The 17,505-nt window shown below is 38.2% G+C and overlaps 2 protein-coding genes across 2 annotated transcripts; one reads left to right on the top strand and one right to left on the bottom strand.

Annotated features, from left to right (window-relative positions):
* Window positions 1-2,226: 2,226 nt before the first annotated feature.
* LOC308407829 (uncharacterized protein) lies at window positions 2,227-6,715 on the bottom strand (the record flags this gene model as incomplete). The annotated part of the gene is made up of 10 exons (XM_080899729.1): window positions 6,569-6,715; window positions 5,461-5,938; window positions 4,548-4,703; window positions 4,313-4,407; window positions 3,950-4,051; window positions 3,553-3,785; window positions 3,261-3,439; window positions 3,044-3,137; window positions 2,593-2,937; window positions 2,227-2,397 (listed from the first exon to the last, which is right to left on the bottom strand). The coding sequence occupies exons 4-10, from the start codon at window positions 4,380-4,382 to the stop codon at window positions 2,227-2,229; spliced, it is 1,194 nt and encodes a 397-aa protein (XP_080755855.1). The 5' UTR covers window positions 4,383-4,407; window positions 4,548-4,703; window positions 5,461-5,938; window positions 6,569-6,715.
* A 4,278-nt stretch (window positions 6,716-10,993) lies between these two features.
* On the top strand, window positions 10,994-14,993 carry LOC308393543 (uncharacterized protein). Its single transcript, XM_080877391.1, has 8 exons — window positions 10,994-11,124; window positions 11,419-11,525; window positions 11,977-12,148; window positions 12,391-12,494; window positions 12,852-12,981; window positions 13,219-13,322; window positions 13,680-13,809; window positions 14,148-14,993. Exons 1-8 carry the CDS (start codon window positions 10,998-11,000, stop codon window positions 14,273-14,275), a joined length of 1,002 nt encoding a protein of 333 aa, XP_080733517.1. The 5' UTR covers window positions 10,994-10,997; the 3' UTR covers window positions 14,276-14,993.
* Window positions 14,994-17,505: the final 2,512 nt, after the last annotated feature.

Genomic DNA, 17,505 nt, shown 5'->3' with positions numbered 1-17,505 from the left:
ATGGAGCTGTTGGAGAGGTGAGTAATCAGTGAAGAGTTTTTGATGTAGAATTCACTCCAACAGCCAACAAGGAAATACTGGAAACAGTAATAATAATAATAATAATAATAATAATGATGCTAGATTTATTTATAATGCACTTTCAGACAAAATGCTGAACAGTTATTTGAAGATAAAAAAAAACCTCAGAAATGAATAAAAGCAACACAATTTAAAAACTGATAACAATTTAAAAACTAATAGGCATAGAATTAGGACACATAGGATAGGGTGAACAAGTGGGTCTTTAACTTAGCTTAAAAAGCCTCTACAGAGCATGCCTGCCTAATATGGGCCAAAAATGGGGCACGAAATGAAAAAGCACGCTCCCCAATTGTCTTTTTTCTGGCTTGAGGAACTTTTAGAAGGCCAGTATCCTGAGATCAGAGAGCACAGGATGGAACATAGAGGTGCAAAAGGTCAGACATATATGAGGGTGCCAAACCATTTAAAGCCTTGTAGGTGAGCAGCAGGACCTTAAAATCTGCTGGGCCTCACAATAGAAATAATTTATTTCTGTACATCCAACAAATGTAGCACCATTTAACGGGGATTAAACATGCTTTTAAATGGTATGAGATTTATTGCTAAGAAGGATTGTTACCACAAAAAACAAAAAATCAAACACAAACTTTCCTTTTTGTGCTTAGTTTACATATACAAGTCAGCTCATTGACACTAAGAGGAGAGAAACAGCATCCTTAATACAGAAAGAACAATTTTAACAATCTTAATCTATAACCACAGATTACAGCATCAAATATGTAAATAGACCAAGTTCAATTACTTTTACATTTTTACACTCCTTACAAAGACTAGACCACTGAGAAACTTAATATTTGATGTATTAAAAATAGGAAGAGGGTAATTCTTGAAAATCCCAGGGAGTTAGGTATTTACACTCAACAAAAATATAAACGCAACACCTTTGTTACTGCTCCCATTCCCCATGGGATGGACGTAGAGACCTAAAATTCAGTCCAGATACACAATATAACCATCCCTCCCAAACAGTGGTCACAAATCAGTCCAAATGTGTGGTAGTGGGCACATCTGCCATATTGAGATAATCCATCCCACCTCACAGGTGTGCCACATCAGGATGCTGATCTGACATCATGAGTAGTGCACAGGTGTACCTCAGACTGCCCACAACAAAAGGCCACCCTGGAATGTGCAGTTTTTTGCGCTATTGGGGGTCTGGGGACCCAGAACCGGTCAGTATCTGGTGTGACCACCATTTGCCTCATGCAGTGCAACACATCGTCGCATGGAGTCTATCAGATTGTCAATTGTGGCCTGTGGAATGTTGGTCCACTCCACTTCAATGGCTGTGCGAGGTTGTTGGATATTTGTGGGAACTGGTACACGCTGTCGTATACGCCGGTCAAGCACATCCCGAACATGCTCAATGGGTGACATGTCCGGTGAGTATGCTGGCCATGCAAGAACTGGGACATTCTCAGCTGCCATCTGCCCTGAACAATGTGAACCATGATTCATCCGTGAAGCGCACACCTCTCCAACGTGCCAGACGCCATCGAATGTGAGCATTTGCCCACACAAGTCTGTTACGGCGACGAGCTGGAGTCAGGTCAAGACCCCGATGAGGACGACGGGCATGCAGTTGAGCGTCCCTGAGACGGTTTCTGACAGTTTTTGCAGAAATTGTTTGGTTGTGCAAACCAATTGTTCCAGCAGCTGTCTGGGTGGCTGGTCTCAGACGATCTTGGAGGTGAACCTGCTGGATGTGGAGGTCCTGGGCTGGTGTGGTTACACGAGGTCTGCGGTTGTGAGGCCGGTTGGATGTGCTGCCATATTCTCTGAAACGCCTGTGGAGACGGCTTATGGTTGAGAAATGAACATTCAATGCACGGGCGACAGATCTGGTTGACATTCCTGCTGTCAGCATGCCAATTGCACGCTCCCTCATTGCTTGTGGCATCTGTGGCATTTTGCTGTGAGACAAAACTGCACATTCCAGGGTGGCCTTTTGTTGTGGGCAGTCTGAGGTACACCTGTGCACTACTCATGATGTCAGATCAGCATCCTGATGTGGCACACCTGTGAGGTGGGATGGATTATCTCAATATGGCAGATGTGCCCACTACCACACATTTGGACTGATTTGTGACCACTGTTTGGGAGGGATGGTTATATTGTGTATCTGGAATGAATTTTAGGTCTCTACGTCCATCCCATGGGGAATGGGAGCAGTAACAAAGGTGTTGCGTTTATATTTTTGTTGAGTGTATGTTTTGTGGTAACTGCAATCCTTGACAAAAAGGCATTACATTGCTCTACCTCCTCCCCTAGAGTCAAACCAGCCCCATCTTGATATGCTCCACTCCATTTCACCTGGAAAAAACACACACACACACACACACACACACACACACACACACACACACACACACACACACACACACACACACACACACACACACACACACACACACAGATGCACATACACACACACAGATAAAATACAAATTACACAAAATGTTGATGTGCAATTGTTCAGATAAAGTCATTAAAGTCAGAATTTCATACCTCACATTTGAAATCGTGGGCTTTAGCATGAAAGACTGAAAGAAATGGCTTCATGCTAAGAAGTTGCTGGAGCTCTGGACAGCTTTTTGTTACTCTTTCAAGATATGGCCAATACTTGCAGGTAACATCCATACAAAAAAAAGTGATATGTCTATTGGCCAGCTTTTGTTGCACGTACAAGGGATAAGCAAAAATTTCACCCCTGTACATATTTAGAGCACGGAGCAGCACTCCATGCCTACACACTGCAAGCTCCAGTCCCTCCTCATCCACCTTGCTGCTGGATCTTTGGGAGGTCTCTCTGGCTGCTGACCACTCCCCTCCACAAACACCTCGTCCGGAGACCTAAAATGCATTAAATAGCTGGTGACAATGTCTTTTCACAATCTCTTCAACAGAGTGTTAAAGGTTACCATAATTATGTCTATGTAATTAGAGCGTTCAATCTTACATGTCTGGATGTGCTGTGTATGTAGTCCACAAATCTTCCCACATCTTCATCCTTTGCTATGAAGGCGTCTTCAAAGATGCCCAGTTCCTCAGATCTGAACAAAATAGCAATACAGTATACTTTATGGTGTCATACAAAGTAAGTCCAAAGTTAATTGGTGCACCTTATAGTCACATTGTCTGAAACAAACGTCGGTATTACACATATTTTGCTGTACCTGGCTGCATTCTTGAAACGGTAATGCTTGCGGTTTCCATCCACTGAAATTGCAAGCATGTCTGGGGCACATGCATGACATGTGAAGGGATCCTCCTTTAAAATCTTGTCTAATTCATATCTCACGGCTTCCCACTCAAACAAACTTTTCTGAAAGCCATCTGCAGAGATCTTTCCCGTCTGGTTTAAAATGAAAGACATAAACAGAAAACAACTACACTACAAGTGACTTTTAAATCCTGAATAACACAGAAGAACCATACTGTAAAGGATGCATAAACTAAAATGCTCACACGGCCAAAGTGGAGAGTTCGTTGATCAAGCATTTTTAAAAATGCTTTGCAGGAGAGTCCGGGTGATGCCATCTTCATTTCTTCAAATGTGAAGAAGACATCTGTTGCATACAAAGTAGAAAAGTGAAGGGTAGCGGGCCAGTAATCACTTAGATTTAGGTCATCTACTCCAGCAGTCCAAGAAGCTTCACATGTCTCACACCTCAGCTCTGGCATGCTGAGATTGTAACGTCCTAGAAAAGTGAAAAACTCATGACTCCAGAGTAAAAGTTTATTATCTTTGGGTTAGGTCTTCTTTTTGTCTCAGACTATACTGCAACAATGCTTGTGAGGGTTTAGTTTTAGGTGAATTGTTTACAGATGGTTGTCAGTCAGGACAAAATGAAGTTCTTCTTACCATTCATTGTGACCACAGCAACAACCTTTCCTGGTCTGACCCTCAAACACTCTGGTGGACAGCCGCAGATTGTGACTGGGCTCTCCACAGGTACAAGTCGTGCTAAAGAAGTCAACATGTATGCGTAACATATGATTTAAATAAGTTTATTAACTATGAAGTAAAACGTTGAAATGTGACTAAGATATGGTAGGACCAACTGAGCCTTACTTGAAACAATAAAAAAAAAAATTAACAGCTCAAAGCTAACAGTGTAGTTGAGAGCTGAGGAAGCATCAACTTTTTTAAAAAATGAGATAGAGAGAGAGAGCGTAAGGGAAATGTATAAACAGTAAACATAATAAGTTTAGTCACAGAACTTACCATCATGGCAAAGGGTCTTATTTACAATGTAAGTTGTTGGAGGCAATGGCTGGAAGAATCCGGCAGTCATGGCACGTCTATTGTGAAGGACATATCTGGTGTGCATGATGACATCACATTTATCACAAAAAAGGGGGCGTGGTAGACAGTCACGACAATGAAGCACAGCTGGATTGCTCCCACATTGTTGGCATATATGTTCCGACACACTTTCTTGAGCTGCCATGGTATTCACCAGATGGGGTCTTTTGGCCCTCCAACTATCTGAAAAAAAGAGTTTTTCTTGTGCTCCAGTTCAAGGAAGCCAAAAGAGGAGCTTTTGGTGGTGGTGCTTCATGGTGATCGTCTGAAGAATCATTCAGTGAGCTCTGGAGTTCTTGTAGAAAGCGCTCTGTTAAAAAAAACAAATACATTTTCTATTAAAATTGATTAAATTATAAAAGTGTAATGGACAGAGTAGCTATGAGAGTAAAGCTTGATGGCTATAAATATGCTAGCAATTGCTGCAAACACATGAACATACTGCTTTGATCTAGTGAAGACACAGTGGAGTACATAACAACAGTCTCTGGGGCAAATGCCACCTCACAGTGACTGTTATTAGTGGTAGAATTGGTCTTCTGACTGTGGGCAGCTGTATAAAACATCAACAGTATATCAAAAACACAAATCAAATCCACATTTATAACACAGAAACAATTTAGAATCACCAATTAGCCAAACTCCACATCTCAGGACTGTGGGAGTAAACCAGGTAACCTGCGAGCAGAGAAACAAGGGAAGAACACGCAAACTCTACACGCAAAGACCCTGGTCTGATAGTGGAATTGAAATCAGGACATTTTTTGATGTGCCACTGTGCTGCCAAGTACCAATATCTTTTACCAAAATCCTTGTGAGGAGGTAACTGTCAGCCACATTTTGTTACTGGACTAACATAACGTAATGAATGCCATACTTGCTAGGGGGGGATCATTCAGTTTTAAGAGATAATTCTGTGGTTTATTTAATGTCCTTTTGTGTCAAAACAAACAAATTACTTTCCTGTTTGTCTTTACAAATATTTCAATTAATTAATACGTTAAATTTATGGTTTTGTGTCCATACAATCTATATCTTCAAATTATCTTGTATGAAAGAGTACTGACCCTTATGTAATTGACTCCGGATTGATCTTGGCCTCGCATAGAGTTGGTTTCCATCTTTGTCTCTTTTTTTCCATTTTACTGTTAGTTCAGGTGGCTTCACAGGTACAGGAGCTACCTCTTGCTTCAGCTCACCAAGCATGTCATCGAGGTGTTGGAGCTCATCAATTTGTTCCTGCTGATCAGTCAGATTATCTAGGATCCTTAAAGGATCTTGAATTTCGGAGTCACTCATGGCAGAAAGAAGAACAAACAAACAAACACACACACACACACACGCACGCACGCACACACACACAAACAGAATAATCAAACAAGACAGACCAACAGAGCGAGGCAGAAACAGAGAGACAGACCAATAAGGACAGCAGTAAGAACAGATACAAACAGACTGACGTGGCTCTTAAAAGTGCCTTTAGGAGTTTTTCAAAAAGCAGATGTAGGAAGGAATCAATCAATAATAGGCTGATTGATGAAGAACCTGTTTAGAAAAAAAAAAGTATTCAGAATTCAGAAGCACCTTATAAATAAATATATACATTAAACCCTATTGTAACGATTTAGATAAACCCTGTTTAGTGTCCATTTGTATTTCATTTGCAGCATAGATGATCGGTCTGCTATTTAATGATTATGTAATGCTGTTATTAAGTTTAAAATCGAGAGAGAGAGAGAGAGAGAGAGAGAGAGAGCCAGAATGAGAGAGAGAGCCATAAAGAGAGAGCTAGATTGATAGATAACGTCTATCTTGAATTTGAGCATCAACCCAATCTGGCAACACTGACCCTTATTAGAACCCTCAAACTTTACAAAGTGGCAACAACAGCAAACGTCAGCACACACTTCTCTATCACTGTACCCTGGATGATGATATATGATAAGCTTAACTTGATTGGCTAACAGAAATGAATTTAGCTAGCTTACAGCACATGTGGTGTGGTAACATATATGCTATTAAATGTTAAGTCATTCGCTGTTCCACGAAATTGCTAATCTTAACCCATGGAACTGCTAAAAGCAGCTTTGTGAGCTCACTGTTTCGGGTTTTTCTTTTTGGTTTTAAATAAGAAAAATAATTTTAAAAAATCTACAGATTCAGATTCGCACTTACCTGTGGTACGATCGAGTACGTTGACGTCACTGCCGCTCATCTAATATGATAAAAAAATTAACTTTCTCAAAAATAAACGAGTTGCTGTGAATTCCTTAACAGCACCGAAAATGTTTTTGCATAATGTTTTTTTGCCGAAAATGTTTTTGCCTAATAAAAAAAAGCTTTTTTATTAGGAATTTAATTTAATTTAATTTAATACGTAAGAGCGTGATTAGCCAAAGCAGACGGTAAAATGACTGCATGTATTCAGAGGAGTTGGAGAAGATATCTTACAGCTGTAGCAGAATGATCGACAGATTTCCAAATATGAAAAGGATTGTAGAACAGTTTATAAAACCGGTGCAATAAATTCACCCAATCGCTAGCTGTGCCATTACCCAGCATACATCGCTCACTCCGTCAATGCAAGAACCGATACACAAATAACAGCCTGTAATTAGTTTTATCTGCAGTAATTTTCTCTCAGATAGTTGCCTGCATTATATAATTTATTGTGTTCAGTATAGGTCGTTACAATGTGATTTGGAAAATGTCTAAATATACCGACAAAAGGCACTTCCGCGGCAATCTCTTCAATCGGAGGACCCTTCACGTCAATTCCCGACGCGAGAGGGGTACCCTGCGCGTCCATAAGTGCAGCAGAGGGAGCCTGACCATGCGTCACACGTTTGACGAGTTGGGAGTGAGAACGTGTTGAATTGGTGCATGCCTCATGTCACAGTAAGCCATTCATTACCTTGCTCTTTGCAACAACATACTCTGCTGCACACATGAAACGTTTGTTTTCATGGCAAAACCACAAACACAGACAGTCATATCTCTGTGTTAAGTCTCCCTTCTTTTTGCTCCGATTGCTGCCAATCGGTTATCCTTTCACCTGTTTGAATGACCAGTAAACACTGAACCTGCCCTCTGCACACACCAGGCAATGCTCCTAAAAATTTTTATTTATTTAATCTTTAATACTTTCGGTTTCTCTCCAGCAGTAATAGGCAGGCATGTGACTGCAGATTAGCGATCATGATTATTTTATACATATTTTACTTAATCCCCGTTAGTGCTCCTGAGAGTCCAGGTTTATTTATTTATGATTTATGGGTTTTATTGCACTACTTTTGGAACATTGTACCATGTAATTATCTTACTCTGAGAGTTTGTGGGCTTATTGTGTTGCTTTTGCCACTGTTGTGTTCTGAATGTACATCAAACTGGATGTTAAAAAGTTTTATTATTTATATGGTTATACAACACAACTAATGCATTCTCTCATAGCCATCATTTGGCACAACAAGCCGGATGTCAAGCAGACAAAAACCCAGAAAAATACCAAACATTGTTGTGGTTACATATGAGACTGATGAGGGTGTGTTAGGTAATTTCCAGTTCTCATCTGAATGACAACATTTGATTTAATAAGGAGATCTTTTTCTACAATGATTTTCCAGGCATTGTGATCAACATTACTGCCATGGGGCAACTTCAAGCTGGTGCTCTGCAAAACCAAGCTGCAGCATTATTTGGAGCGAGCCCCAGTACCATCTCCAAATTCAAGGCCAAGTATAACAGGGGAATGTCAGAGACAAACCCCAAAGTGAACAAGTTTGCTCTCAGTGTCAGCACTGAGGAGAACTGTAGGCTGTAGCTACAGATTTATGGTCAAGGTTTGCAGGATGATCTGGCAGACGGCTCTCTACACAGTCAGTCACTGCCCTGCACTCAGACCTGTCTGTATTGTTATTCCCAAAATGATTCACTGGAACCAGAAGATGTGGTGGAACATTATATTCCGCAATGAGTCCAGATTCTGCCCATAGCAGCTGGATCGAAAGGTCAAAGTTTGGAGTTGTTTAGCATTGGCTCAGAAGATTTGATACTCACTCTGCTGCTCAACCCACAAATTTGTTTTCCTTTATTGCCAAGAAGCACAAAAAAGAAATAATTAACCAGACCCAAACACAAATTTCCTAAATCTTTTGCTGCGTTTAGCCCGAATCACGCAGTACAAATGATAAACACAGAATAGAAATGGTCACCCCGAATTCCCTAAACCTTCGTGTTACTTGTATTTTTAATTTCAGGGATACTTTGTTTTGTAATTTGAAATTAAATTATGTAAATGAACTGCATGTTTTATTTACTAAATTTTGATTAAGCATTGATGCCAACTTCAAATGAAACTGACAAGATATTGAAACTGAAAAAAAATTATTGTAACTGAAATAAATGTACTGAAAAATCTTGTATTGAAACTGAAAAAAATAAAACAATTGAAACTATAATTTTTTGTTTTGCTTACAATTCTCTTTGTTCAGTTTCAATCTGCTGGTTCTGTTTTGTCTTCTGGGGGCGCGCTTGATTCCAACCCACATGTATTTGCATACATTATAGAGGCCACTAATGCTTACCAAGCTGCCATCTTTCTCTCTTCACCTCTTTCATTAGCTGCTTCATTTTCAGGTGGGACCCTCTAAAACAGGTAAGTAATCATTTTTTGTCATCTTTCTTTGGTATTCCACTGGACTGGAGTTTAGTTTAGTTTTTTAGCTACATGCTTTTTCCCCTCTCCAAAGCAGTTACTTGTTCTTTTCATTTAAGAATACAGCCCACATTATTATTGAATTTTTCCTGACTGCCTTCAGTTGTGAAGTCTTCCTGTTCTCCTCTGTGTGGCATAGGCTCTAATTTTTGTTAGTAAAGTGTGAAATTTCCTGAGTTGTCTTTCTTTTCCTTTAGTGAGTTGGGCCTGCTGAGCCTTGTTTACAAGATAGGGGAGGGTAGAAGTGTTTTCACTTCCTGCAGAGTCTGGCTAATTTGGTCCGGAGGGCATCAACAGTGAAATGGACCTGTCTTATCCTTTCACTTAGAAGTTATTTTGTGCTCTCCCTAGAATCAACACAGCTCTGTGTCCCCTGACCATGAATCCAAGGCACAAACTCTTAGGAACGACTCTAGTTTGTCTGTATCTTAGGTTGATGCGGAGATTGTTCCTATAATCCGCTAGTTTCCTTGAGTCCTTTTTATACTTCCACACCAATTGAAGGGTGTTCCTCCCAAAGTTTAGGGCAATATGTCTGTGAAGGTTCTCAGTCATTGTTTGCTAAGTTACTGTTTTACAAAAAGTAAGAAAAAATAGTAAAACACTATTATTATTTATAAGACCCCAAATTATAGTTGCTTGCCTGAACTGCTAAACTGAATGTTTTCAGTGGTTGAATTTTGTGTTTGATTAATTTCTGGCTTTTCAGAGTAGTCCAATGTGCTGCATCATATTTTGGTATAAAACTATGAAGTGAGTGTAAGTTCCTCACTCCAGTTCAAAATGGTTGCACATCGAGGACATACTGAGAAGCAGAGACAAGTTTGCATTTTCTTTTTTATAGCACGTGGCATGATAAGCACTGTTTGTTAAGCACTGTTTAAACAACTGAAAATGTCTTTCTTATTACTCATGTCTTTTTCATTTACTAAGAAATTATTTGTGTGGGGAAACAACAGAAAAAATGCACAAAAATGCTTTCACTTTGAATTTTAAAGGTGTGTCGATAATACCCACAGTAGAGTCAGATGAATGATAATAATTTAATTTGTGCAATGTTATTTCCCTTTGAAGATGAAACAACGAACAGGCAACACCCACCCGCGAGTCTATAAATAATATAAACACGCCGTCGACTCACATAACCTTCAGACGGAGAACCTGAAAGGATCGCAGCCTCACTTTCTAAACAAAGCAATGGCGCCAGTCGATGTTATGAACCCCCACTATGGGTGGGGGTTGAAGAAAAATCCCCACCTGCTGAAAGGTAAGTAATATAAAAACTGAAATAAATGTGTAATTATTAGTAATTTAATGAGTCTATATTCAAATGTCTTAAAACATGTTTGTTTGCTATTTACAAAAAAATCTGTGAAATTTTGTGAAGCGAAAGCACGTTCACATATTTGTTTTTTGTAATGTTGTACCTAGAGATACACTTAGGTATCAGATAATATGAATAAAATTGCTGACCTGCTAACTGCTACGGTCACCTTTATTTTCTTTTTTTTAATTTTTAAAATATTCTCTGTTGTGGTTCACTCTAATGTATGGTATAATTATTTAAAACGTATTTGTAGCTATATTTAGTCTAAAAACTGCAAAGTAAAATTCTCTCTGTTCTGTGCTATGTGTGTTTAGAATACACTGAGAAATATGTAGGAAAGTCACTGCACCACCCCTCTGCATTGCTGTCCACTGCCGAGCCTGGCTCAGCTGAGCAGGTGGTGAGGAAGGTAAATAGAGGCTGAAGGAGTCCATCATTAATTTGAGCTTTCTTCACATTTTAAGGCTCCTGTCACACCTATACTCAGCGCTGATTTAATACTACATGGAAACAAAGATATAACTGTCACCTCTTATAACCTTCAGGTGCTCCTAAACAAGGCAATGTGTGAAATCTTCGTTATCTTGGCTAATGGTCAAAGGTGTTCGATGCTCCTAAGCGCCATACAGCTGCAAGAAATGATTGTGAGCATTTTCAAAGAGGAAGTGAAGAAAATGCTCATCAAGAAAGGTAAGTAACATAAAACAGAAAATAAATACATTAAAATTATAGTTATCAGCACTTAAAAACTCTATATTCAAATTTCTTAATAATTTCTTAATCTCTTCATATATTATATTATATTATATTATATTATAGTTACTAATAAAACGGCTCAACTGCTAACTGCTAAGGATCACCTTTATTTACAATCAAACTCTAATGCAGGGAACATAATATAATTATTTATGACACATTTGTAGCTATATTTAGTTTAAAGGCTGCGAAGTAAAATCCTCCCTGTCCGGTGTTATGTGTGTTTAGGATACAATAAGGATAATATCAGGCTGCTGGCTGATGACAAGCCACTGGATGATGACTCTGCACCAGTGAAAAAATACGGGATCAAAGCCGGCTCAACTGTACAGATGGTGAGGAAGGTTAACAGAGGGTGAAGGAGTCCATCATTAATTCATCTGACTACATCAAATTCATGAATCATAAATACACGTAAAGAAAAAGATGCACGATTCTGATTGAAGTGTAGCATCTTTTGCTTTTGCTCCCCTTTGCACTTTTGTCACATTTTAAGGCTCCTGTCATACTTATGCTAATTCTGTATTAAACTGAATAGATAATGATTCATTGAAGTGAACATTTTTATCTGACATCTTTATTTTAATATTATATTTTTTTAAAAACATGAACTAAGTCTGAAGTTCCTCACTACAGTTCAAAATAGCTGGACGTCGAGGGCTACCTGAAAAGCGGTGACATGTCTCTAAAATATTTGCGTTTTCTTTTGTCTCCATGATATGTGGTATAAAAAATGTTAAGCGCTGTTTAGCAAAGGTACTAACTGTTACCTCTCATTACCTTCAGACAGACAACCTGGAAAGATCACAAGTTCCCCGCCTAAACAAGGAAAATTGTAAACTCGGCATTATCTTGCCTGATGGTCGGAGGTTGTCGATGATGCTGTGCCCCGGACAGCTGCAGAGTATGACTGTAAGCCAGTTCAAAGAGGACATACTCAGAGTGTGGGCCATCCATGGTAAATAACCAAAGAACTGAAAACTGATACATTAAAAAAAAAAATTATGACCTACAGTCCTCAATGAGGATATGATCAACTGACCCTAAAACATGTTTTCTTTTTGTTTTTTGTTGTTGTTTATTTTACAAAAAAACTATTAAATGTTGTGAATAGGAGTGCAAACACCTTCAAAGATTTGTTTTAATTTTTTAATTGTTGCACATACAGTTACTCAAACCTGTTTAATACTGTGTGTGTAGGATACACTGAGAAACATGTCACTCTGCGCGTTGAAGGCAAGACACTGGACAACCCCTCTGCATTGCTGGCTGATTGCGGAATCAAAGCCGGCTCAACTGTGCAGGTGATTAAGGTTCAGGGAGGCGGAAGGGGTCCATCATTAATTTGAGCTTTCTTCTCATTTTAAGGCTCCTGTCACACCTATGCCCAACACAAATTTAATATCACAGGGAATAAATTATAATTCATTTCTGTGTAAATGTTTAGTTTACATTTTTATTTTAACTTAATATTTTGGTATAAAAACATGAACCGAGTTTCATCACTTCATTGCAAAATGGTTGCACTTAGAGGACTCACTGAAAAGAGAAGACAGGTTTCTAAACTATTTGTGTTTTCCTTTTTTTATGATATGTGATCTAATAAATGTGTTAAGCGCTGTTAAAGAAAGGTAGTAACCGTCTCCTCTCATAACTTTCAGATGCTTTTAGAAGTCTTCATTATCTTGCCTGATGGTCGGAGGGTGTCGATGATGCTGTGCCCCGGACAACTGCAGAGTATGACTGTAAGCCAGTTCAAAGAGGACATACTGAGAGTGTGGGCCATCCATGGTAAATAACCTAAGAACTGAAAACTGATACATTAAATAAATAATGATCTAACCTACAGTCTTTAATGAGGATATGATCAACTGTCCCTAAAACCTGTTTTCTTTTTGTTTTTTGTTGTTGTTTATTTTACCAAAAAAACTATTAAATGTTGTGAATAGGAGTGCAAACACCTTCAAAGATTTTTTTTAATTTGTTGCACATACAGTTACTCAAACCTGTTTAATACTGTGTGTGTAGGATACACTGAGAAACATGTCACTCTGCAAGTTGAAGGCAAGACACTGGACAACCCCTCTGCATTGCTGGCTGATTGCGGAATCAAAGCCGGCTCAACTGTGCAGGTGATTAAGGTTCAGGGACGTGGAAGGGGTCCATCATTAATTTGAGCTTTCTTCTCATTTTAAGGCTCCTGTCACACCTATGCCCAGCACAAATTTATTATCACATGGAATAAATTATAATTCATTTCTGTGTAAATGTTTAGTTTACATTTTTATTTTAACTTAATATTTTGGTATAAAAACATGAACCGAGTTTCATCACTTCATTGCAAAATGGTTGCACTTAGAGGACTCACTGAAAAGAGAAGACCGGTTTCTAAACTATTTGTGTTTTCCTTTTTTTATGATATGTGATCTAATAAATGTGTTAAGCGCTGTTAAACAAAGGTAGTAACCGTCTCCTCTCATAACTTTCAGATGCTTTTAGAAGTCTTCATTATCTTGCCTGATGGTCGGAGGCACGTGATGCCTCTGAGCGCTAAACAGCTGCAAGAAATGACTGTGAGCCTTCTCGAAGAGGAAGTGCTAAAAATGCTCATGATGAAAAGTAAGTAACCTATAAATTGTTAACAAATAAATAAAAATTATAATGATAAGTGCTTAATGACTCTACATTCATTATTTTTTTTATTTAAAAGAATCAATAAAATTTTATGAAGTGCAAATGCCTTGGAAGATTTTTTTCTTGAAATTATTTTTTATTATTATTCATAATAAAAATATATTATTATATTATTAATTAACCGCTACGGATCACCTTTACTGACAATCAATCTGATGTGGCTCACTTTAATGCAGGGAACATGGTATAATTATTGATGACATATTTGTAGCTATGTTTATTTTAAAGACTGTAAAGTAAAATCCTCTCTGTCCTCTGTTAAGCTGTTGTAGGATACACTAAGGATGTTTTGAAGCTGCACATTGATGGCATGCCACTGGACAACGGCTTTGTACTAAAAATCAAAGCCGGCAAAAAAGTGCAGGCGGTGATTATGGTTCACGGAGGATGAAGGAGTCCATCATGAATTCATGTGACTACATCAAATTTACAGGATATACCGAACCATAAATACATGTAAAGAACAAAACACAAAATTCTGATTGAAGTCTTGCATCTATGGCTTTCCTTCTCCTTTGTACTTTCTTCACATTTTACACCTCCTATCATACCTATAGTCAGCACTAATTCAGTATTACATATTAATAATGATTAATTGAGGTTCAAAAGTTTTGTTTTATTTTATTACCAAGTTTCTGGGGCTTCTGTTTTCGCAGTCAGAGGTGTGTGCCTGAGATGACAATATTAGGATTATTTCGTCTCACTGACATCACATAGATCCACTGTCTGAAACAGAGGATACAAACAATCAGTAAGGAAGCTCATATTATTATTATTACAGGAAGAAATTAGAATAAATGTAACGATACACAGACGAACCTTCACAAAGTAAATACTGAAACAAAGGAACACATTGATTGTCAATTTCCTATGTGATACATTATCTTTTTACAATGTACATGAATAAATGCACATCACCAAATGTTATTGTTTGGCTCACTGATGTCTGTATGTAAACATTGTGATTGACAAATGATCCTAGATTATATTTTAAAATGTAATTGTTCATTTTCTGTGACATGTTTTGTTCAGTTAACAATCACAACGATTAAGTAAATCTTTTTCAGAATATATTTAATGACTCAAAGCTAAATGTGGAAGAAATAAATAGGAATCTGGCTTCCTCGTGGTTTGCATCATTTAACTTTGATAAAATAGAAGACTGTCTCAGAGAAATCAGACTGTCAATGAAAAAATTAAATGCAAAACGTTCCATTATGTAACCTCAAAGAAACGTTCTCTGAGGAAATTTCCACCTTATCCTGATTATTATACTAGTTTAGCTGTTTCTGTAAATACTTTAAAATCAACATTGGCACAACTAAACCACATTTTCCGATAACAAATTTAAATAAGAGATCATATTTTACATGATGATTTTTACTTATCTGCATGGGCTCTAAGTAACGTCATGGCAGGAAGAAAGAAAAATCTACAAGCTTATATCAAATGAGGTGTTGCTAACTTGTTCAAATCCTGGCGTTGGAGCTTGGACAATTCAGGCCAATATTTTACTCAAATACATCAGGCCACATTTAAGTATTTTGTTGTGATCTTTAATTTGAGTTTCTAGTTATAATCTTAATTATTTTTACCCTTTGCTCTTTTCACCACACCAAACCAATAAAGGACCAAACTGCCTGTCCATTTCTTGCTCCACTCTCCCATCACTTATTATACATGCCCTCAAAATACTTGATATCTTCCAATCAGGGCAGCAGTTCATCCCCGAAAAGTGGTGCTGATGGGCGCTCCACCCATTCAGCTGGAACCATGGCCAGACTTTAGGTGCTGATTCTCATCCCAGTTTCTTCACACTCAGCTTCATTAGCTGAAAATGAGTGAGCGATGAAAAAAGCTTGTCTTGTTACACCAAAAGAAGAAGCTGAAGCTTTTGATACCTCACAGTCCCTGAAGTGAAGTGAAAATGTGTGGAAGAATCTTTAAAAAAAAGTTAACTTCTTTAACTGGTCAAACGGTGTAATTGGTGCATGACTCACATCACAGTGAAGCCGTTCATTACCTGCACAAACGTCGAGAGAAAAATTGTGAATTTAGAAGATCTTGCCCTGCAAGCAACAACATGCTAAACTGTAGAAGTCAAGCTTTTATTGCTTTCAAAGTGAAACCACATCATCTTCAGACAAATTTAAAGCTTCGGTTTTCATAGAATTATCTGCACTCTGTTCATTTGGATCCCACCTGTTATCCTTCTCAAATTTGATCAGTAAACACAGACACGGACCTCTGCACACACCAGGGAACGTCCCCAAGACTGTTTTACTTTGTTTTTGTCACTTTCATTTTCTTTCCAAGAGTTACAAGAAGTCATACGACTGCACTTCTATGGTTTTACTTTATATAATGAGAGTCTTAGTGCTGCTGCGAGTGGAGATTTATTTATGTGATGATTTATGGGTTTTATCACTTTATATTTAGTAAACTACCACCATGAAGTCAAAGTTGATCTGACCGGTGACGCTGTGTTTCTAGCATTATGACCTGGATTCATTATTTTATTTGGAGACTTTTGGGGATTATTGTGTTACTTCTGCAGTGTTCTGAATATGCATCAAAATGGATGTTAGAATTATTTAATATGAATGTTTGTAAAATAGGGCTGATGAATCCACTCAGGGCCACCATTTGGCACAACAACCAGGATGTAAAGAAGCAAAAACCAAACCAAGTATTGTTCTGGTTACACAACAAACACTGATACAAACAGTTCTCGTTAGTAGGTAGTTTCCAATTTGCAGCTCAATGACCGTGTTTGAAAGCATGTTGTAAAACCAGATTTACTTCTACACTTAGCTACGAGGCATTATGATGAGCATCACTTACATGTTTCAGCTTTAGTTGAACTCTTTCATTTACAGATCATCTTGGGTTCCATATTTAAATCTTAGTGCGTATTTTCTGTAATACACTATTTTCTGTGGCACAACGACCAGGTGCTGAAGGCAGTGGTTGAGAGTTTAGCTTCATATCACTATCTAAGACCTGCTTTTCTGAGATGTGTGTTATATATCATAAATCATAATGTGGATTTGAGGAAACAGAAGTTCTTCTGTAAAATATTTACCTCAGTGCAATTCTTGCTGTGATTTACATGTGAATACGTTAACAATGATTTTAAATGATTTAAACAGAGTAAAAATCATACAATAATAATAATTTATATAGCGCTTTTCAAGGCACCCAAAGCGCTTTACAATACCACTATTCATTCACTCTCACATTCACACACTGGTGGAGGCAGCTACAGTTGTAGCCACAGCTGCCCTGGGGCAGACTGACAGAAGCGAGGCTGCCATATCGCCATATAACACCAGTAGGCAAGTAGGGTAAAGTGTCTTGCCCAGGGACACAACGACCAGGACAGAGTGCCCAGGGATCGAACCGGCGACCTTCTGGTTACAGATGCGATTCCCAACCCCCTGAGCCACGCTCGCCACAATCATTCTGAAACTAGAAATTTAGGTTAACCTTCAAACAGCTAAACATTAATCAGATTAAGAGTTATATAATTTTATTTAGTCCATTATCAAATTTTTTGGTACAAATGAAAAACAAAAAATTGTTTTCCCTGCATTTCCCAACTCAACAGCATAAAGTGCT

This window comes from Rhamphochromis sp. 'chilingali' (genome assembly GCF_963969265.1).
Source record: "Rhamphochromis sp. 'chilingali' genome assembly, chromosome: 1".
Lineage (NCBI taxonomy): Eukaryota > Metazoa > Chordata > Actinopteri > Cichliformes > Cichlidae > Rhamphochromis > Rhamphochromis sp. 'chilingali'.
This window is presented reverse-complemented; position numbering and strand designations above follow the sequence as displayed.